At 43.2% G+C, this 23439-nt stretch overlaps 1 protein-coding gene across 1 annotated transcript in view; it reads right to left on the reverse strand.

Moving 5' to 3' along the window:
- Positions 1-237: 237 nt before the first annotated feature.
- ADCY5 (adenylate cyclase 5) overlaps positions 238-23439 on the reverse strand; it is a 221699-nt gene continuing 198497 nt past the window's right edge. The window contains exons 13-21 of the mRNA XM_052791136.1: positions 17639-17755; positions 15895-16059; positions 13438-13613; positions 9441-9467; positions 8454-8586; positions 5784-6047; positions 5253-5457; positions 4306-4430; positions 238-2824 (exon numbers count right to left, since the gene is read on the reverse strand). Coding sequence (XP_052647096.1) covers positions 2696-2824; positions 4306-4430; positions 5253-5457; positions 5784-6047; positions 8454-8586; positions 9441-9467; positions 13438-13613; positions 15895-16059; positions 17639-17755 — 1341 coding nt within the window. The 3' untranslated portion in view covers positions 238-2695. The remainder of the gene's footprint in view (positions 2825-4305; positions 4431-5252; positions 5458-5783; positions 6048-8453; positions 8587-9440; positions 9468-13437; positions 13614-15894; positions 16060-17638; positions 17756-23439) is intronic.

Here is a 23439-nt window from a genome sequence, read left to right on the forward strand (position 1 = left end):
TGAGACCAATGTTCCAAGGCAAGTGGGTGCACAAGAGGGACCCAAGCGATGTTTGTTGTGCAAGCAAAGCCCTGAGGCTCTGTAGCTGGGTACTGCGTAGCGCCAGTGTGGTCCAAACGGCTGTCCATCCATCACTAGTCAAGAATGGGATGTTTCTGTATGCAAATCAGTATCTCCTACACAACTTATGCCTGATCTCTTCACTAGCCAGATGCAGCTAAAATAAAACAGAGACACTTTACCGGTGAAACAGTGTTTAATATAGTTAAATTACTTAAATAGATTTCAATTTCCATGGGAAATCATAACTGTATCCATTTTTGCAAGATCCAGAGTAAAGAGTGTGTGAATACCCCTTGAAATGATCATGACACACTGTCAACAATCACAGCTAGAGATACTGGGGACTTGAAATTTCATTGAACAACACAGCTTCTTAAGATGAATCAAAAGTTAAGAAGACGACGACTGCAGACTTTCGTAAAGCAGAAAGCAAACCTAAAACCGAGTGTATGGCATGAAGGTAATGAAACTCAGTGAGGGAGTAAAAGGGATGGAAGGTGGAGGTGGGGGAGAAAGGCATAACAGCGTGATGCAACTGAAGTATTTTGCAAACCTGAAAAGATGTAAAGGAGCAAAAGTATAGTACAAGGGCAGACTTGGCAGTTTTACAGAAGTCAATATACTATACTTTTCAGAGATGTTTCCTAGTGGAAGGGAGAAGGAAAGAGGCAATGCCATTTAAGCTCACATTTAAATGGCTTAATGCTCGGGTTATGCTTAGCAATACAGCAAAGTAATTAAGACAGGCCCATGGATTTTCACTTGTTGTAGAGTAGGAAAAAAATAAATCACCACCACCATAGTGCAATCATTAAGCTGTTTGTTAGTACTACAATAATTCTGCCCTGAGAAGAGTGGAAAAGAACTTTATTAAATGTCAAAAGATTGGAGTCATTTTTAGTGCTAGCCAAATTCAATATCAAAACTCTCCCCTCATAGAATATAAAAAATATAGCTTTTTTTTTTAAAACTTTTTTTTAATAAAATATCAAGGGATTTTTCTTTAATAGTTAAAAAAGGTACATAAATGAGAACAGTGAACTATTCATAAAACCCCCACTAGTGATAAAGACGTCCAACACAATATCAATGGCACTGTATTTTAAGGTTGACCACCTTATATACTCACTTGCCATCATAACTTTTTTGAAGATCACCTAATTCCTGAAAATTGAAAATCTGTGACTCAGTTTAAATAAGTGCCTACTACAGGAAAGTCAACTTGATGCTGCAGTACATAGTTCCTTGTAATGTCAAATGGCAGTTACAATATCAGACAACTCTCATATCAGCAGGATTCTATTAAGACCATCTATGAAAAATGACTTTGAAACAAAAAGTTCAAATGAGCTTTTTTTTTTTTTCTCATAAGAGCTCCTGTTACAGTAAGTTAGAAGATTTGCTCAGAGCTCTTTTTGACATGTTCGACTGATACCGTCTCAGTAGCTAAAACTCAAAGGTCCTGTTTCCATTTGTTAAGATGCCACCCTCCGCTTGAATGCTGCATGGAACAACTGTGTGACTACCACGTTTTGTTTTTTCCTCTTCTTTGGGGTTGTAGATTTTTCTGGATTTTCATTTTAAAATGCATCTGATTCAGCCTGGAAACTCACCTGTTTGTTGTTGGTTGATTGTATAGTGATAATCTGAAAACTGCCAAGTCTGTGTTGAAAGTATTATGCAGAAAAAAATTACACAAAAGTCTACAGGTTATATACACCTCCCACCACACCTTGGTGTGGACAGCCTGCCTTCTAATTTATATATAATTTACAAAATATAGAATTTGGTATATCTGTTAGATCTCCATGTTTTCAATATTACAAAATAAAAAATACAAAAGAACCCACAACAAATTTCAGGGGAGTTCCCCCCACAAAGTGTCTCTTGTTTACATCTAGTCTTAACCATGTAAACTGATATATACCAAAGAAGAGCACAGAAGACTTTTTAATAAATACGGTTGTAGAGCCATCTTCCTTTATCTTGATCTTCCCCTTCATCAGATGTGCCAGCCCCACTCAGAAGAGCAGTCATTTAGCCATGTAGAAGAAGGGAAAAGAGGGGGCCAGGGCTATAACGTCCTTTCACATGAAAACATTACCGATGCCCTTCTAAAAGGCCTTTTTGTGTGCTGCAACAGTGGGTGTCAATTTTGAAAGCCCATTCAAAACAGCTAATAAAAGCACAGTGGTACACTTCAAATAGCTGGCAGTATGGGATGGAAACATTATGGGAGTGCAAATCCATTCCAAAATAATGCTTTGTAGTGAATCATACATTCCTTCAACCAAGTAAATGTTGTGTTGCGTCAATAAATACTTAAATAGCTTCTTACATCATCCTGTGGTAGCAGCCTTTTTTAAAAATTTCAAATTCATGTCTTATCTGTGAACTCTGTAGTACACATCTTTGGTCGACTTAGCACTCAGCCAGGAACAACTCCAAGGTGGTTTCTTTTGATTGCCTTTCATGATGGGTGGCCAAAGAGTTTGCTGACACCAGCTCTAGAGTCTCGGTGTGAAATTTCAACTGCGCTGCGTTTTCAGCTTCGCTACCAAAAAGTGATCCTTCTCCAATTCACAATCTTGTGTAATGCAAATTCCATCTTTGAGTGACGCTGTAATGGGTGCTAACTAATTGGAGGCCCTTCATTTAGAAAGTAGGTGGTCATTTCTCCTTTGCCTTTGACCTTAATGACCCCTCGATATTCCAGCTGATAGTTGTTAGCTGCTAAAACCTGGTACATGTCTGTGGTTACCTGCAGAATAAATAAAAGTTAGCAGCTGCTTGTCATGCCTTCCACACAGTCTCTTCATTTGCTTTTGGCATCATCCATGGACAAAATTAAAGTAGGAGCAACAATTTTGTTTCTAAGTCAGTCAGTCAGTCGACTTTTGCATATCGATCACTAACTAAAAGGTTGGCACAAGTTGCAGAACAAGCACAACCTTTAGAACTGAGAAACTACAGAAGTCACACATGGTACACAAGTGGGGGAAGACCACATTTTTCAAGGCGGTTACAGGATAAAAAGAAACAAATGAGTCACATTTTTAAAAACGCACATGGCAGTTCAGTCGGATGCATTCATTATATCACTGGAGTGGTAGTAGGAAAACGTTAAGCATGTTTAAAAAGTCCTCAAAAATGACTTCGAAATTACATAGTGGATGTACAACTTACTTACTTAGGAGTCATTCAGGGGTTGTTTTTATGAAGGAGAAGGTAGTAGGCAATGAGAAAGACTGAATAAATGGAATAATCTAGCCAGCATCCAAATTCTCTCTGCATTCAAAAATAATCACTTGTGCTGCAGAAGTTTAAAGACCAGATTTCCTGAGATATTTATTTATTACAATGTATTTTCTCACCCTTCCTCAGGTGGCTTTGAATAGTTGCATTTCTGGCTTCCTATTGCTATAGCATTGCTGTGCTGATTTGCTTAACTAGGATGAAGATTGCACGGGCCATCTCATAGGAAAGTTTAAAGGGTGTTGGATAAATATTGATCCAGTTAACTGACAGCTTAATGGGAAAGAAACAGCATGGCTTCCCCTCTTGGGTTTTACATCAGTTACTCTTAACTATTTTTATATCCCTTCAGTACTTTCCCAAGGAATGTTAATCTGTTACTGTGGACATTGGCTCAGTGAAAGCAGGACAGTGGAATTGAATTACTGGAAAGGTCACTGTCTGAAGGCCAAGGAGATGTTTGATTACAAGACAGTTTCCATTAACCCCTTACACTGTCCTCTTTCTCTAGTTATATATCCCCATCCCACTGATGCCTGGATCCACGCTAGCCTCACAACACATATGGCATCGTGAACAGAGAAGTGAGTTAGTTACAGAAATACGTACCTGAATCAAGCCCTTGGAAAATAAAACAACCTACAGTTGCACATAGCCGAACAGCAAAGCCGGCAGCACGAGTGAGTAAGCATCACGGCAGGACTGTGCTCACAGTGGCAGTGAGGCACTCGGGGAAGGAAACTCAGCTCAACACTTCCACCCAGAACTAAACTGCAAGTTTTTGACCAAAGTTTGCAAAGTTGGTCAAGATTAAAAGGCAAAGCTTGATGGTACCACTAGCATTCCCCAGCTGGCTTTTCTTTCAGTACTGTGTAAGTAAATGTATGGCATAAAGGAATAAAATGAAACCAAAATTCCAATTCTAATTAAGTTTGAAAACCCGTATGTGACACAGTGGCAATGTAAGTTTTCCAGTGAATTCCTTACCTGAATCCTGTCAGGCACACCTGTACTGTCCATTCGGCTGGCTACATTCACTGTGTTGCCCCATATGTCATACTGGGGTTTGCGTGCTCCTATCACCCCAGCTACAACCGGACCAATATTGAGGCCTGGAAGGAGAGGAGAAATCCCACCATGCTCAGATCCATCACGTGTGAACCACATGAAGCTTGAGGCAAGTTATTTTCCAGCCAATAAAAAACATTCTGAGGTTCATTGGTTCTAGCTGTGCTTTACCCTGACAGGTAAAGCTATGGCCAAACTGTGGGGAAAGAAACTTTTAAAGGAAAGTTGGCTCCTTTGATCCATTTTGGCTGTCAGACTGGCAGCATGGGCTGGATCTGCTCAATCCAGAGCTACCTTCCAGTACCACGTAACAGGATAAGGTTTATTTGCCATCCGGCTGCCAAGCAAACAGCTCACTTCTTACTTACTTACTTGGAAGTCAGCACACAGCTGCTGTGATGCTGAGTGCCTGCGAGGCAGCAGCCCAGCAACCTTCCAGAACAAATATCACACTTCATCTTCACACTTCTTCTCCTTCTCCTTTTCTTTTTAGTCCCCGACTTTAAAGACAATTTAATGTCCAAGAATGGCAGAGCCGGGGACCACAGGGGGTGTGGGCAGGGAGCACATCACAGGCAAAATGAGCTCAAGCTCAACCACCATGTGAGACCATGCTGTGGTAAGAGCTTCTCTGTGCCAAGGTCAGTTGCCCAACTACTCCTAATTCTCCAGGGAGCTTCAGTAATAATGCTGCTACCCTAACAAAACTGCTCCGGTGTTTCAGAGAGGCCAAAGTGGTCACCAGGCACAAGACAATTAACATCACTGTGCAGCTAAGGTAACATCTATGGTTTTTACTCTCCATAAAATCCCCAGCTCAGAATGACCACTACCTACACTTAATCCTGTAAACACAGTGACATTACCTATTTTCATCTGGAAGTTGTTGAATGAATGTTCATTAATGTATTTCATTTGGTCCATTAACCTCATGGCAAAATCAGCCAGAGCTTTGATATGTGTCTTCCCTTCCTTGTCGTAAGTGGAATCGTTGAGGCCTGATGCAGCCATGTATGTACTGCCGATGGTCTTGATCTTCTCCAGCTGCCGAAATTGGTCTTCACTTATTATCTGTTTCACAGGAGCAAAAGAAACGAATAGACGTTGACAAACACATACATGCTGGTAATGTCCTTGCCACATGTCCTCCCTTGGTACAAGCACTACAAAGTAGCGGACAGAGCCTCCATGACTCAAAGTATAGGAAGAAAGGGGATTAGATATTCGGAGGAGCAACAAGGGAATAGAAGGGATTTTAATGTGAAGAAAAAAAAAGAATGAAAAAGACTTCTATGGCACAAGGATTCAATAAGCCACCTTCCTTCAGGAGCTGAACAAAGCCTAACTAAACTTACTGATTTGGTTCATTCTGTCTACCCAGATTTTCTGCGACTTACTTCATCAAAATCGGCAATGATCTCGTTGAGCAGTCTCAGACACTCCACCCCTTCATTGTTGGCCTCCAGCTCCACGTAAAACTCTGAGAAGTTGCTTATGGAGGCGAACATGACAGCCACACACTCACAGGACTGGTAGTACAGTTCATCATTTCGCCGCTCCTGAGCCAAGAAATGGGCTGCCACGTCCTTCGGTAAAATGTTGTGGAGGAGGCGTCTGTTATAGGCCTGCAGCTCCTCCATTTCTTCTTTCTCTTCAGTGGCCTAGTTTAGGAGGGAGCGACAGTGATGTGCTTAGTGTTTTGGTAACTGCTCTGAGGAGGGGAAAAAAAGCTGAAAATGAACTTGCAGGGAGGACAGAAACAGAAGAAAGGGGGAAACTGCAAAGGAGGGCAGAACCAGAGAGATGCAGAAACTTGTGGTGTGCAGTGGAAGATGGTCTATCTCTTTGTGTGCACGTGTGTGTAAAAGCAGGCACAGAATAACACCAAAAGCCAATGTCGTTATATTTCTGGGCCCTGAATTAGGTAACCTGTACAAGGTCTGTTCCTTTTGGGGAACTCCACTGCCATCCTACCATCCACAGAAACACACATCTGGCTTTCCCAGTCAAGCACAGCAGGTTTCAGGAGGATGAAGCCAGCTCATCATTGCTAAAGTCTGACTGCAGGAGTGGCATTCAATTATAATCCTCTCCCTGCACCCGTCAAATGCTCACATAGCTAAATAAAAGGACTCTCCTTTTCCACAAGGTTTGCTGAGGTGCAATGATGGTTGCGAAGTAGTTACCATGGAGTCCATGAAACAGGCCAGTCTGACGCTCTGGAGAGGACTTTTCACCAGTCTGTAAAGCCCATGTCTCCTATGGTAGTGAGGGTATGTCCGGGCAAAGGGAAACATAAGGAGAATGGGTTGTCTTGTTTCTGCGCTAATGGGTGTGGATTTGGCTTTAATGTTCAGATGGAACCAGAGCTTCAGGAAGGACATACCTCGGATGTACCTAGGACACCTAGGATGTACCTAGGCCTAGGTGACTAAAATGAAACAAGCATTTAGAGTTCACTAGATTAATCAGACTTCAGAAACAGATTTGATTTCTTTGCAGACTTGCACAGTACCAGCATTACCTCAATTCATTGCTTCTGGTTTGTAGGTAAAGGTACAGAGGTCTGTGTACTGACCACCTCTCTCTCCCCCATTACCTGATGGCAGCAGTATTTTTCCCCCTTGTTTTACTTTTTGCCATTTTGAATATTTCTGAGCAAAGGAAAAAACAGGGTCAGGCAAGCACTGGGGAAGGCACAGCTGAGACAGGGGTTGCACAGAGCGGTTGGGCTCACGGGAGCCCCGAAGAGCTGTCCTGTGTACAGCACCCTCCGCTTCAGCAGAGGCACTGGCCAAAATGTACAGCCTTTTGAAATGGGTCTTCTTCAAGTCTTTTTTTCCAATGACTTTTGTCATTGCTGGAGCGCTGGAGCTAAAAAAAGGAAAGACTTCCCTGGCACACTTGGGCCTTGGCATGGATGAACACAGCTCTGCCATTCTCTCCAGCCTTCACTTTGTGAGGGGAGAATGGATAACCTCCCCATGTCCCTTAAGTACATGCTGGTAAAGGCACAAGCAATACTTGCAAAGTATTTATAACTTTGCTCGTGGATGCTGGTTTCTGAAACAGGACATTTGAAACTGGAAGTGAAGTTAAACAAGGAAGGACCCTTTAGAAGGTGGTATGTCTGGATAGAACAAGGAAAACACTTGGCTCTGCCTGGGGAAGCAAATGCTTTGGCCAGTTGAGCCCAGACCTGGAACAGGCAAGTTGGCTCATCCCTTCCATTGTTTTCCCATTTATAAATGAGGATAACAATGTTTATCTGCTTTCCAAGGAGCTTTAATTAATTGGTGCTTCTTCAGTGCCTCCTACTCAAACCACTGAGACGACCTATTATTAGAATGATGTCTTGCCGTCCAGAAGGTAAAAAAATCTATACAGAACCTGCAGTACTGCTGTCCCCCAGCTGAGTCCTGGGCAGAGCCGAGACCTGTCCTGCTTGCTTGAGAATCACATACGGTACCCCAACATCACTCGTGGGCACAAGTAGTGAAAATATTAACACTGAACCCAGGGACAGGAGCACAGTGTGGCATTATCTGTAGTGTGTTGGTTATCCAGTACTGCTGCCTAGGGGCTAATGAAGGCTGGATATCAAGCCAGTTCCCACTGCTTAGCAAGAAAGTGAATGAAAATGCAAATGTGAATCTTTCACACCCCTGAAGACAGCAAACTAAAGCTCACTGAACTCTGGGAAACAATCCAGCAGTGAATATGAGCTTATTGTATTTACAAATCGTGTTATATTACAGGTTCCTGCAACAGTGACAGGCTCAGTTGCCCAAATTCATTAACTGCATATCTATAACCCTTTACTGCAGGGACCATCCAAAGTGCATTTACAAGGAAACAAGGGGTTAAAGTAAATAACCAGGATGAGAAGCACTGAGTATGCAAAGTACCAAAGAAGAGCCAAGCATTACTAGTATGCCCAGTTATGTGCCAGATCCAGATTAAATGCAAAGGCACTTTATAACACTCCTTGATAGTGAATAGCTCAGTAGTTTGATATTAATGCCAATGACTATGTGTATCCCTCCAACACAGCAACACCCGCTAACCTGGAGTTTCCAGAGGAAATCAAGCCTTGCAGTGGATTCCACTTGCTGGGCATGCAAGTACAGCGCCAGGACAAAGACGGTAATGATGACAGGGGTCACAATCTTCAGTGCGACTCGTGTCATTGCTGGAGAGCTACAGCCAACGAAAGAGCAGAATTTCCCAGTTAGTCTCAGCGTGGAGGAACACAGCTTAGCCACAATCTGCAGTTCCCCCTTTAAGGCTAATCAATCTCTGAAAAAAAGGCTTTTTTTCTTTCCCCTCAAAGCACGTGTTGCTAAAGGGACAAACAATATCTGCAAAAAGCTGAGGACTCTGGCTCCTAGGTGCTGGTTTCTAAAGCAGGACTTCTTTGAAATTGGAAATTTAATCCAACTTCTTGAAAGGGGTTAACATCAATATAAAAGCCATTTTTTACAGAATGGCCATACATGCTCAGCCACTATTATGCTTAGCAAAACCGAAAAGCTGACAACTCTTCAGACTGTATTCATTCTGTCTCCTGCACTGGCTTACCCAGCCTCTTAAGTATGGAACTGTTCTGCACTTACTGCTTCTCTAATTAGTCACTTCTTAATGACCTTTGTTTTGCAAGTATTCTATAAGCTGAAAAGAGCACTAAGACACCTTCCCATCCCTTCTGACAAGCAAGCAAATAAAAACTGTTAAATCTGAATTCCAGAGTTATACAGTATGAAACTATTGTTTTGATAAAACCTTTGACTTGTAATTACAAGTTCTACGAGATGCTCTATAAAGCAAGTTGACATGAGTCCCACAGGAAAGAGGATGCTCTGAGTAGCTATACATACAAAAGGGCAATACCCAGTCCACTTACGGCATTTGCACTGTGTTGCACCAGCTCACAGCAATGCATAGTCAAATACCAGACGCTGCTGGTGAGTCAACGTGCTGATAATTGCACTTTGTGAACAGAAAATGCCTACCAACAAAAACCCATAAAAATATTTCATGCCAAAGTGACTCACCACGGTGACGTTGCATTTGCAGACATGCTGAAAAAAACCACAAACACAAGGTTAGTAGAGTGTTTGGCTCCCTCCAGCACTCGTCCTTCTGTACATCATTCAACAGCACCTCTGCAATGTGGCACCTCTAACACTGTGTGGGGCTATAGCCCTTTTAAAGCAGAACACTACAACATGATGCCGGGGAGGTGGGGAGGAGAAAAAAGGTCGTCTGAGCTACACTCAAAAATCCAGAGTGATGGTGCAACGTGGTTAAAATATCTAAGAAGCATTAAGAGTCGGAGAATCATTTGGGATTTTAATGTCAGTATGGAATGCTTAGCAAACGCTTGTGCATTATCCCTACTTCATTAGGTCAGACTGGAAAATTTGATCTAAAGAAGGAAGCTTTGAGCTAATATCTTGTAAGGGATAGCTCCTCTCTTCCCCATTTATTGTAGCATTGAGATGCGTTTAATTCCTTTAACTCTAGCACTACTCCCTTCCTCTGCAAGTTGCTCATCTCCAGTGTTGTGCCTAGCTATCGGTACTGCACACGAGTGCACTAAAGAAAACCCTTTGAGGATTGCTATTACTATTCACGATACTGTGACGTACTCGTATGAAGCAGAACTGCTGGAGAAGATGGAGGGTGTGCTTTTCTTACAGTGAAAGGATGGAAAGGAGCTTTCTGGTAGGTAGTAGCTGTCTGAGTTCCTGACTGATTGATTGCTTAATGCTGCTGGGTTTCTTCTCAAGTGTGGGTGAAGTATTAGGTGGCTGAGAACCATGTACATGGATCTTTTAAAACACTATTTAAATGGAAAGAGAGATCAGTGGTAAAATTACTGTAGTGTCATTGATTCAATTACAGCTTTGCAGGCTACTAACACGATACATCTTTAGCCTGAGAATCTCACAGCTGTCTTGAGAGCTTCAGGCCACAGCTTTCTGGCGCTGGAGGGAACCTCTCGCTACACAATCAGAGATACAAATCATCAAAATTGAAATAGCTGAGGGAGCCTAACTGGGCATAAAATTAAAAACTAAAAGCATAGTAACTCTCTAACTTTGTTTGTTCCGGGACATTTTCTGCAGCTCTGAGCATGGAATTTCTTCTGACATGGATTTTGCAACCCACCATTGTCTTGCACACGATCTATTGCACGGCCTCTTGGCCAGCTCCAGCACTGAATATGTGTGCCTGGACCTGGACCCAGTTTGGGAACCCTGGGGACAGTGACTCCCACACTAAAGGCTGGATCTAGTTGGAGTCGGAGACACTTCCCACCTGCAGCATGATTCCCCTACTCCCCTAAATCACTACCTGGCCAAGGATGACTGACTGCCCCCCCATTATCACTCTGTCTTATGATGGAAGTGTGGCAGATCTGACCCTCTGTACTGGGGCTGCGGCTCACTGTGGGCGTTACGCTTGCTCTAAAATGTTCAGCAGAGACTATGAAATGCAGCAAACCCAATATTTATAACAACACTTTGGATAAGTGAAAATGCCCAGTGGAAGCAATAATGGCGTTACATTGGTAGGTTGCTCCCCCATGGGACAGACATTTCTGGTAGCAGATGGGTCTTTAATTACTGGAAGGTAACACATAGAGAAGCTTGCTAAATACACTGCTGCTCAAGTTAAGTGCACATTTTTTAGCAGGAAAGGTGGTTGATTTTGGGGACAGCTTCCATAGGACAGGAGCATCTCCCTTCTCACAGCCACGATGCCAAGGACCGACAGCCCTCTAAATCACAAACCACAGCTTGAACAGAAGTGATGGGCTTGATGAACAAATCACTGGGCAAAGCTCTTCGGGCTCCACTATGCAAGAACTCAACTTAGAAGATCACATTGGTCCATCACATCTTTAAAACTGATGCATTAGTTTTATCTATCTTCTGCATAGGGAAAAGGTACTATGATAGTAGCTCCGTGCATCCAGTTACACTTCATACGTCACCACGCTGGTGTGCCGCTGCAGTCAAGTCTAGCAACTCCCAACGTGCTATAATCAGCCTTTCAGTTGCTTGCATGCTGGGTTGGTTGGTACACGGAAGTGTGAAGTGACATCTGTATCACTTCTAATTAGTCAGAGTACCATAATGGCTGCAGAGCAGACAGTAATTATGTAGCTACAACGGGCACCCAATTAAAGTAGTATGAGGTCATGTTGGTTTTTTTTTAATATCTGCTGGACAATAAGGTACCTTTCTGAACTATGTGCTACATGCTGAGCTCCTATTTCCCACAACACACAAATGGACTGCCAGACGTTGGGACAATAAATAGCTGTCCATGGAGCTCTCCAGACAAAACAAATATCATTTAGTGAGAGATAATACAGCATCACAGAAAGCTATTTCTGGGAAAACATGCTAACCTTCTCCACTTTATTACTGACATTTTGATTGTGAAGTGACGTAAATTATACTCCTAAGTGCTGTAATTTCGCTTAGTGCTTGACTTACAAGAATGAAATGATATTTGGGATATAAAATGCTTTTATTTCTCTAATTGTGTTAGAAAATGCTAAATAGCTTCTGCTCTTGGAATACGTAACATCTGCAAAAAAAGGAAGGAAACCTCATTCTCCCCATACCTCCACAGAAAGCTCCATGGGGTTTCCTACATGATTTCATTCACTTGAGTTAGCAAAATAATTTAAGTGATTACTGCCAATGGCAGTAAAAGCCATACCTCTATTAATTATTACTGGGCGCACAGGAATGCTAAAAGCATGGAATATTTATGTGAAGGACAGAAGTAACCAGCTGCATCCAGCTTGAAGGGGTTAATGACTGTCAAGAAATTTGAGTAACTACACAAGCTATTTCATAACATACAAGATAGCACTGGGAAGGACCATGGGAATCTTCTCAACCACCCTCCTGTCCAAGACAGGAGCAACCACAGCTATCATCCTTGAGAAATATTTCACCTAAATTGGTGCTTTCTAGATCTCTGATTGTTCTTTGCTGCTCTGGACTCTCCATTATTGTGAACTGCCTTCTTGCCCCAAAGTGGAAAACAGATTCCAGATTAGGCCTTCCCACTCCTGAGTAGAGCAATGGTCTACTTCTCATGTCTTACAGGCAACTCTCCTTATTATACATACTAGCATCACGTTCACCTTTAGACAACACCATGATTTTATTGACTCACATTCAAGTACAATTGCTGCCTACAAGGGCAAATCATCAAAACAAGTAGTTGACACAACAACGCAACTCCCAGTGAGAAATTACACTTGTGGAGGAGGGTGGGTTTGCGGATGTGCTGAATTTCCCTCCTTGGCGTGACCTTCAGGAGAGGGGTAACCACGTCAATCGAAGACGGTTGCCACCATGATTAATGTGTGACCTGGTGATGACAAACTACCTTTTGTAAGTAAAAGGGCAACTGTCTACTCCCACTTAGCCCAGGCCCTTCTGCTGAGAATTGTCCTGAGACCAGCTGTGATACTGGCTTTTCAAATGCGGACATGTGTCCAACAGCAACTGTCAGGAGATCACTAGCCAAACATCAAACACCACCATTCCACCATCCCAACCTGGATTTGATATACCAGATGCCCAAACATCTCAGTGGTTCATTATCACATCCCCGAGCCAGCTCAAGTTTGTTGAAGGTTTTTTTTTCTTTTTTGAGAAAATATATTTCTATATTGGGAGTGTAATACCAGAAGAAGTGAGAATGACTAACTACAGCTCCCCATTTCTGGAAGAAAAAGAAATACAGATTCACTCTGATTCCAGTTATATTTTGTTATTAATAGATAGTTCATTAGTCAAGTTCTACATTAAAAAGATCTTAAAGGGAACTGTGTTCTCCTACTCTTCAGAGGTGGAGAGCATTGACAAAGCCTTTAGTTTACAGCCATGCCTTCTCTGGCATCATGCACTTCCCTTGCTTGCACCACAGCCTCGGCGCTCCCATCCACCTAATGCCACACTGAAGTCACTGGGTGAAAGAAATTAGGTGAAGATTTCAGAAGTGAAAGGCACTTACTAGGTGTTAGCTGTAACCAGGAGATCTGCATTGTCAAAAAGGTTGACCCCTGGCACTTCCACAATGAGAACATATATAAATTCAATGATTAACATAAGGATCAGTTTTCCAATACAGCTGATCTGAAGGAACACAGAGCAGGCCAGGAGACTCAATAAGACACTGTAGGTAAAGTACTGTATAAAGACAAAAAAGGGGAAAAAAAACCAGAATAGAGATGAATGTCAGCTGCATAAATCAAAACTGAAAACAAAGGAAACTAAACAGAGGGATAGAAAGGGATTGGGAGTTATGCAGTTGAGCTGACCAAACATGTAAACCTGGGGCTGCCTGTGGGATACTCCCACGTTACAAGAGATTTAAGTGTTAAAAATGAACCGATGGAGAGGAAAACTCTTGCATTCTTCATCAGGCGTTATTTGCTTTATACTCAAGAGGCATAAGGCTCGCAGCTGTATACCCAAGGTTGTGATGTAGGTTTGCCCTGGACATGGTTACCAAATTGGCTGAAAGCATCATCCAGTTACGCTGGAATACTTCGTGCTTTAAGGTGAAAATCTGGACTTGAATTTGCATATTTGCACAATACGCAGGACCAAGGGTATTAGCAATTCACACCACCAGGACAGATACCTACTTGAGGCTAGTTGGAAAGTATTGCCCCTGCTGATGTGACACACTGAATCCGTCGGCAAGATACAGGCTGGACAAACTTCTACCGACGCCCAACACCATGATGATTTTTTCTGCCAGCGGTTGCAGAAGTGTGCGCATGTGTGGTAGTGGAGCCCTCTGCCACACCTGGGTGGTGGGGCAGCAACTTCTGCCAATCTGAGAGCTGAATGTTAAGCATGCCAGTGCTTTCAAGTGCGACTGCAGACTGCAGGTGCCATTTAGGGCTTCTGGGAAAGCTAGCATGGACGTAAACCGAAGAGGGGCACATATTATCCAGCTCATCACCTTCCTGCTATCAAATCTGTGAGGATTTAAGCTTCCACTCTCTCCAGACAGGCCTATTTCTGGCAAAAAAACTGTATCAGATGCCTGAGGAAATCCATCCTTTCAATTAAAAGCAAGCCTTCGTTGAAGTAGATATACGCTTATGTTCTGAGCTCATTTATTAATAGTTCAACACTGATATATTAAATTAGAGAAAATAACATGTACAGCTTGTAACATGACTCTTCAGTTTCTAGAAAATGGGTCCCTGTGGCTGAGGGGTAGTATCCCACCATCTCCTGAAAGCACACTGGGAGCAACAGACAACACCTGTACCGGATCCAACATCTGCCCTCCAGAGCGCAGGGGAGTCACTCCTCGCTGCTTAGCCCACTGACCCGCAGGACCGGGCTCAATGCTGCCATAGCATCCTCAGCATGCAAAATGGTTGTTCCTCATTGCTTAAAATCCCTCTCTGTCCTGAATCAGCACTCCTGACAACCTCATGATGGACACAGACTGTTTCTGGTTCTCCACTGTGCCAGATTTTGTTACTGGGTCTTTCAGCGGACATACTAAGAGCCTTTGCAGGGTTGAAAGTTACAGTAATGGTGGTCTCAGAAACCTCACTGAATCAGATAGGGACCATATTCCTGTTAGGTTAAACAGAAATAGGTTCAGTGGGATACCAGGGCTTTCAGTAGCACCTTGGACAACTGGATGATAACAGGTCAGCCATAAATCTGTCAGGTCCCCATAAACCCAGATGACCTTGACATAAATTCTGCCCCCACCTTAGACAGATTTTTTTCCTTTTCAATTTCCAGTAGACAACACATGTAGTGGCCATGACCTAAAACCTCAGAGAAAGGTCTTGAACAGCTATGCAAAAAGATGATTTTTTTGGCAAAGTATTCTACCAGTGTGTAAAACCTATTTGGGTTTTTTTTGTTATTAGAAGCAATTTTTTTTTTTTTTAAAACAAGTTGTTCTGAAGAGGCAGGGTGTGCATTTGCAAATTGAAGCAGACCACTATCAGGGCTGCTAGCCTGCCTGAGGCCAGAACCTACTATACCTAGTGAAAGAATATATAAGCGAGTTTTTCATCAGGACATAAAACAATGGAGAAGAGGGTTAAATCTACGACTAGACACCGATTTTCAGTGAACTGATTTTCAAGTAACACTGAGCACCCACAAACTCCTTTGAAATGACTTGCAGTTCTGCATGCCATTAAGGACTTCATGGAGAAAGGCCATTTCTCCTGCTACAGGCAGAATCCAACAATTATAAAAGCCTACTGATTAGTCAGCCCTGAAGGAACCTAAACATTAATGTGGATGCATGATAATAACTTCAGAAATTTAAGTTTGTGCTTAGTAGCCTGTGTCAGTCCTATAACATCAGTCAGGAGCAACCTTGCTTTGCTCTGAATCACTGAGATTTATCACACAGGTTTTATCCTCACACAGCCCCTTCTCAGATCAAGCTCTGCAACCCATTTTTTTCAAGCAATACCTCTGGAAAGTTGCAGTTGGGCAAAGGACTGTCACAGAATCCCTGCATAGTGCCCAGGCTGTAGTTGGAAGTCAGGTTGCTGATAAGGCATATGTCCACCCGATCAGGAGTGATGTTGTATTCTGCAGCCATGCAGCTGGCAAGATCCACAGTGCTGCACATGAACTGAAGAAAAAGATGGTATTAAACTCAACGGCATAGACAAGGAGAAGAAAACAAAATGGTTTGCATCAATTAAAAAGCTCCTTGGAAATGGCTGTAGCAATGTGCAAAATACGCAAAATGAAATCACCGGCTTATGTTTTACCGCATGTACAATGGCTATGTTTTTCCTCCTGCAAAAATATTAATTAATAAAATCCAGGCTGTGCACTCTAGAAAGCTAGTTTTGTGCTCGACTTCACATACAATTTTATGTCTGAAGGTTCACAGGCAGAAGGGCTGTAGATATTACACATACAAATACATCCCGCTGTCTGTGATAAGGTCCTGGTGTTGCTCTATTTCTGCTGATGGGAATTTTCTGAGCTGCTAACTTTCCCCTGCCATCTCTAAAGCTTCTGCTGTGGGTCCTTCTACAGGGAAGACTTTAGCAGCAAGGCTCAAAGGCCGATGTGCTATGTTATGCTGAGCAAGCAGCAGAGGCCCATTCTGATGTCCTTCACATGCTGCTCCATTTGTCCATTTTGCTAGTTTTTATACTAAGCAGTTCACGAATGCAAAGAATCACACATTATGCAGAAAAACAAAGCTCTAATTTCTGTGCGGTGCTCAGCAACCCACACCAGCTCCTTGCAGGTGACTATGGGGGAAGGCAGTGGGGTGTTGATGCCACTGAGCTGGTGCCTCCCATTGAAGTAACAAAACAGAGCACAAAATTGTTCCTAAATCTCCACTATATGTATAGGGAAGCTGAGGCAAGAGCAAGTAGCGGTCTGATTTTTAGGTGTTTAAGCCTCTCCATGCCAATGCAAGTCAGTACTGCCCCAGCTGAGGCCATAACTGAGAGAAGCAGAGGGCCATATGAAGTATTTGTAGCTACCTCCAAGCTCAGGGCTTTAGCCCCAGGCCCATCTCTCCGTTTTTTTTGCCCCTCTCTTGAAAAATGAAATAGATATATGCAAGGTAGAGAATATTCAAGTGGTTTCTTTAAAAAACATTCAGCCTTCAAGCCATTTGTACAAGTGAGAAACCAGCAGCTGCAGGGTCCTAGAGAACAGCCCATCTCTCTCCGAGTCTGAAATCATCAGCGGTGTTTGAATGCAAAGCTAGACCACCCTGGTCCCAAGAGTGCAACTCAAAGCAAAGTCTTCACAGTCCCTGTTAAGTATTACTGCACTTGGAGCAGGATGCAGCACCGTGCAGAAGGCCAGCACAAAGCCTATGCAACACTTAAGTCCCACTCAATATTGTGGGAGTTAAATGACACATCGACCTCGTGCTGGCCCTTCACACAGGGGTACGCTTCAGGCTTGGCTTATGTACTTGGAGCAGAAGCATTTAAAGAATCAGAAAAGAGCGCGGGCACAAATAGGTGCCAGGCATATAATGGGCTATAGGGATTCAGCTGTCAGGCTCCCATTTCTTCTCTGTGCCCAAAAAGCAAAAGGGAACCAACCTCAGATGCTGTAAGCATTACGCAGGATTACATTAAACCCAGTGGTTGCAACGGTTATGATGCTGCAGAGCACCAATTAGAAAACCATACAGAACTGAGTGGGTCAAAAGGAAATAATGCACATACCATGTTGACAAAGGCAGACAGAAAAACGAGGATAATGGCAAAGACTCCAACTAAGGTACTATTGGTCCTGGACTGTACAATCTTCCTAGAAAGAGTCTGGAGTGGAGCTGGGAAAAGCTGCATGTGGGAAAAAAAACCCGAAAGATTAAATAAATATGTAAAATCGTTGCTTGTTTTACAGATTACAACCTGCATTTGAGCTGCCTGCATCCTTCAGCATGCCGTCTGTGCTGATGCTGCACAGGGGTTAGAGAATGGTGATGGGGGATGGCAGCTCCGGGACACGGGTGACCAGGAACGCGACCGCCTCATGGCAGCAGGCCCAGATGGCTCACCGAATCTACTTAGTCCTTCCTAATGGGAATGATGGCTCCTGAGCTCAGATAGCATGCTTGCAGGGCTGTGCTCTGCTCGTCCTGTCGTGAGAAGCAAACCACAAGCCATCTGTAACTGAAATAGCCGGGAGCTCGAGCCTGTAAATTACTGGATCAAAAATTTAAAGAAGCAGAAATAAAAAATACATGTCATATCCCTTTGATCACAAAGGCGTATTGTAGGACTTTCTGGTGCCATTTCAGAAAAACAACTGTTAAAAAGCCCAGGCTAGTCTTGTGATCTGTCAGACCCTCGGTGAAAGGCACCGGAGAAATCAGCTGGCCTCGTCTGGTCTATGGCGCTCGGCACCACAGACACACAGGGCTAAAAATAACCACTGGTGAGGGCGATCACAGAGCTTCCCTAGACAGACTGTCCCAGTGATTCACTATTATCAGAGCTAGAAGCTTTCTTCTAATTGCTTTCCGACTGCAGGCCACTAGCATGCTTTGCTTTAGGTGCTGCATCATATTCCGGGTAGAAACAGTCTGTGTATTAAAGCGGAGACTAACCAGGCACCCTTTGCAGCAAGGGTCACCCCTCGGCATCGCGTGAGGCCTCCTTGCATCGCGTTAGCTACAAGAGAAGTCCAGAAGACAATGAAACCAACCCTTTCTCTTCATGTGCCACCACCGTCCCACTGCGAGCTCAGGGCTGGAGCAACGAGAGATGGACGCCAGGAAACCCTTGCGCACGGACACCCTCCCACTGGAGAGCATCGGCCCCACAGTGCCCTTCCCCTCCACGCCACCGCGCCGGGGCAGAGGGGCTCTGCTGAAGACTGCCAGAGTTTTTTCCAGAGCCCAACTCTCCTTTCCCTATCAGCACGCTGCATGAATAACCAAGCCACTAGAGGGTATTTTTAGAGACACAAAGAAGCTAGCAGTGTAGCGACACAGCACGGCAATTTAACTATGACTAATGTTTCTATTAAAAGTCTTGCTTTTCCCTTTTCTCCTTCACTCTTACATCTTCAGAGATGCAACATTTTGTCAGCGCATAGCTTCCCACACAGCAGTCCTACAACGTAATTACGTTTGAACAGCCAAAGCACTGATTAGCTGGTGACTTTTACAGAGGGAGAAAGAGGTTGTGGCAAGAGTTTTGAAAGAGCTGATTTCACCTGCTACCAGCACATGCACAAAAATCCAGCTAACTCTGGGCGAGAGGAGAGGGCAAGGCTCTGTGGGGGATGGGATAAAGGGGAAATCGGGGTTATGACTTATTTGCACTGAATGAGGATTGATTGAAATTCACTGAAAGCTTATGCAATCCTTCAGGCTGATGCAGCCACTGTAAAACAAAGCAAAACACCTCTCTCTCAGAAATAAACCTTGCTAATATAGAAATCCTTGGCTCTGTTGATAAGCCCTTGCCCTACCACGTCCAGCTGCTTCCACGCAGACATCAGCTAGCGGATCCCTAGCAGCGCAGGGATGTGGGAAATGCCAAGGGGCTTTCCTCCACTCTAACCTCTACAGGATTTGGAGGGAGAAGGAGGATTTGTGCTGCATTCAGACAGCTTTCTCACTAGATTAGAGCAGGACAGGTTTTTCTGCCACCCCTTTGTTTAGGTCTCAAGGCCAAGCTCCACAAAGGTATGCACGGACCTAACCTCTTTCTGTAATCTCTGGGAAATCAGGCACCTAAATAAAACTTGGGAGTGCTTTGTTGTGGATCTTGGCTCAAGCCCCTGCTGCCAACGATCCCAAAAAAGCCTGACTTTGAATCAAGCCTGAGATATCAAGCAAAGCTATCGGTGGAAGACACTTAAATTCTAATGAAAACATGTTTTCTTTGTATTAATTTTGGTTCTCATTACTTTGCAAACTAGGGAAAATTTTAGGTCGGTAAACAAGTACAGCTGGAAAAAGTCATGAAGAGGAAACAAATGCCAAAAACCATAGGAGGTCAGGATGGCAATAGAGAGCGCAATGGCACAGCCATGCTGCACATCTGAGGAACCTCTGCCTTGTGAATAACATTCATGGAGGCTCTATAACATAAGTAACACCCTCCCCATATCACAGAGGCAGATAGAGACCAGGAATACTTGCAGTTTGGAGGACTTCTATGATAGAAACGGGGGACCTGTCTCAGCTTTCATAATTCAGCTCCACTCTAGCAATGTTCCCTCCATAAAAACATCTACAAGTCAGGGGTATAACAAAAAAGAAGAAAAAAGAAAATAAGATGACTTCCCCTCCCATTCTCCCATCCAATCCAATCCAATCAAATCCCTTCTGTCCTAGGAAAAGAAGCAGAACATCAGGATGTTACAGTACAGTGAAAATCCATGCACTGTTGCTGGTTAGCCCATTGGTTTGTACTGTCCAAGACCATTTACTCCTCTTAATAAGACTCAAATGTTGCCTGAGTGAAGAACAGAACAAGGGAAGGTCTGATGAAAAGGCAACTCTAAGCCCACATGTGAACTACTGAGAATAGGGGCTGAAAGAAAGGATATGATCCATTTGGGCAGTCAAGATTCACGTCTGGGTTGCCACACAAGCTTGAGGTCACTCATTAGCCCTCTTAAAATCGCCATGTAAAGAAAAATAACCACATTGGGAAAAAGGAAATTGGATTGTCCAGTCGATTCCAGTTCATTCTGAATTGAAATGCATGAATACTGCTCGAAGACATTATCTCCCAGAAGAGAGAGGCTCTGAAAGCATGCAGGTACCAACGAATATAGAAGGGGAAGGTAGGGCACTGTTGTACAGGTAAAGTCTGAATTTAAAAAGCAATCCAACAAGTACTAGTGTTACACTGAAAATAATCCACAACCTCCAGTCATTTGCATAACAAAAATACACTAAATAAAAACTGTACTTTGCAATAACAGCTGATCACAGAGAGAGGAGTAACATTTCTCCTTTTTGTCTTCTTAGCATATATTGTGGACATGGAAAACTACTTAGATAATTGCTGTTGTGTTGTGAGATGAAAAAAACTTTGAGGTCTTTAAGTTCCGATTTTTCAATTTGTAATAAAAGCCTTTGAGTCATTTTCAAGTACATTAAGATGCTTCTGGAGTAAAAGACAACATCTCCAGGCAACTTGATGTTGCAAGTCCATTTATGTAACTTATTTCACAGTGACTTATTAGTCTATTAAAAAAGTACAGTTTTCAGAGGTAATTTTTGCCTTGCTTGAGAAAAGCCCAAACACTTCAGGAGCATCTAGACCAGCTTTGGGAGGCAAAGAAACAGGTAGGCAAGCTCCACCTATGTAAAGCTACAGAAAAACTTATTTTCTCGTAAAGGATAACTTGAAATTTCTCTCATATGTGCTCCCAGGAACATGCAAGTTGAATTACACAAAGCAGTGTAGATACCAGAAGTTAAGGATTTTAAGAAGAAACACAAACTTGATAAGTTAGTAGCAAAACAGATGTCTGTCAGTGGAGTATTTGCAAAGGGACCCTGGTTCCCATGACCTTAGACTCTATCGGGAAGGAACACCATCTCGCGGTGGCCAAGTCTTCATGGAGCATCAAAGTGAAGAACTGGAACTCTCTTGTTTATTACAGCTGAAGAAACTTGGAAAGCCAAGCTGGCTGCATTGGCAGTTCCAGGATCAACTTCTAGTCCGTGGAGAATTTTATAGTGGAAGATAATAATGACAGCAAAAGAAAATAAAAAATGATCAAGCTGTCCAGAAAGAGCCTGCTGGCCACTGTCAAAGCCAGAGAAGGAGAGGCCAAAACAGGGAAGGAAAATCTCACATGAAAGCTGGAAAGAGGAAGAAAAAAGAGTCACTTATCATGTAACAGCACAGCAAACAGGCAAAAGTTATGCTTATGCTGATAACCTGGGGTGGACACCTGCTTTCCAACTTTGTGTGGAATGAACCATTGGTATGTAGAACCCATGCTCTCCTATCCCACATCCAGTGTGAAACAAAACAAACAATGCTGACACCCCTGTGTCTTAAAATTTCATCTCAAGGATCTGTAAAAGTGCCTTCCCGTGCATATGTGTAAAAATGCTTCCTGGAGCATCGTGGAGATCAGAAATAAAGTAACACCCCTTAACCAAGGTCTGGGTAAACCCATTGCTTAAAAAACTCTGACTTGAAACACCAAAATCTTTAATGACAGAAGCAGGCTGCAGCTATTGGGAGCTGCTGCCACCAGACAGGTAGCTGACAAGCCAGAAGTACCCATCCCCTAAACAAGCCATCTCATAATCAGATGTTGTCAGCAGAGGCTAATTTGGAGCACTAAAACAGGGATAATCAAAAAGGTACCGGATCTAGAAGGCCCGATATTTTCAATATTTGCAATCTGTGCACAGAAGGCACCGGCCACACTGAATGTTATACACAAGCACCTTCTGGGTCTGGGCCGACATGCTGAAAACTCACTTTTGGAAATACCAGGAGCTTCATAAAATCCCATTAAATTCTGATGTTAGTCTGAATTCCCTCTGATGTCTTGTGTTTCCAGGGCCTCTGCACTGAGGCAAAGCCAGCCTAAAAACAGTTGCAGGCACCACTGAACAGACCTCTTCCACAGGAATTTGGAAGATCAAGGCAAAGAAAGCAAGACTGAACATCTGCCTAGGGCCATAGGGACTGAAAAATCCTGTGTGCCTTTTAAATTAATCTTTAATTAAGGTCAGTAATAATATCAAACCAAAAAGCCCAAACCAAAACCAAACCCTTTGAACTATGACAGAAGAATGAGTGCTGCTGTCAGTATGTGGAAGCAACCTGAGCCCGTAAAAGCCAGTGAGTGACAAACAGCTGTGCGCCTTGAAATCCATCTGGCTGCAAGTCAGACACATTGAATGCTTCAGAGGTCTGGGTCTGCCACAGCTCTTGCCCCAATATTTGCACAGCACTGGTAAAGCTGGTGTGCTGGTGTGGCTTGGCACGGCTGGCAGTGCGCTGGGATGTTGCTCCTTGTGCCACTGCAGCGTTAAGTAGGCTCCAGCACAGCTCTGCACCCAGTTTTGAAGTCCTTTGTGGCTGTGACCAAAAGCTTTCCACATTGGTTGTTAATTAACTGTTAATCACGTTAACTGCTGATACCAGTTTACAAACTAATGACAGTAGCATCCTCATGTGAAATGGACACACCAAGTATAACCAGGCATCTTTGGGTACCATTTCCCAGCTCAAGGGACCCAAGCTTTCCTATTAGCACTGCTATTTCTGACCTGTAATTCTCATTGCTGGTAAACAAGCAGTACCAATAGGATGCTGCGCTTACAAACTAGGCTCCCTTTAAAATTGTCATAAGCCCAAGGGAAGCCCTGTGAGTTGTTAAGTTCAAATATAACCTGAAGCTTCTTTCACCGGGAACAGTTTGTAGCTCTTATTAAACGAGAAGGCAAAGATTAATTCTCCACATCTAACTTTCAAAAATCAAAAAGACATGAAAGGTGCAAGTCTGTCAAGAGCACCCACATTCAACT

Source organism: Harpia harpyja, chromosome 7 (assembly GCF_026419915.1).
Source record: "Harpia harpyja isolate bHarHar1 chromosome 7, bHarHar1 primary haplotype, whole genome shotgun sequence".
In the NCBI taxonomy this organism is placed as follows: domain Eukaryota; kingdom Metazoa; phylum Chordata; class Aves; order Accipitriformes; family Accipitridae; genus Harpia; species Harpia harpyja.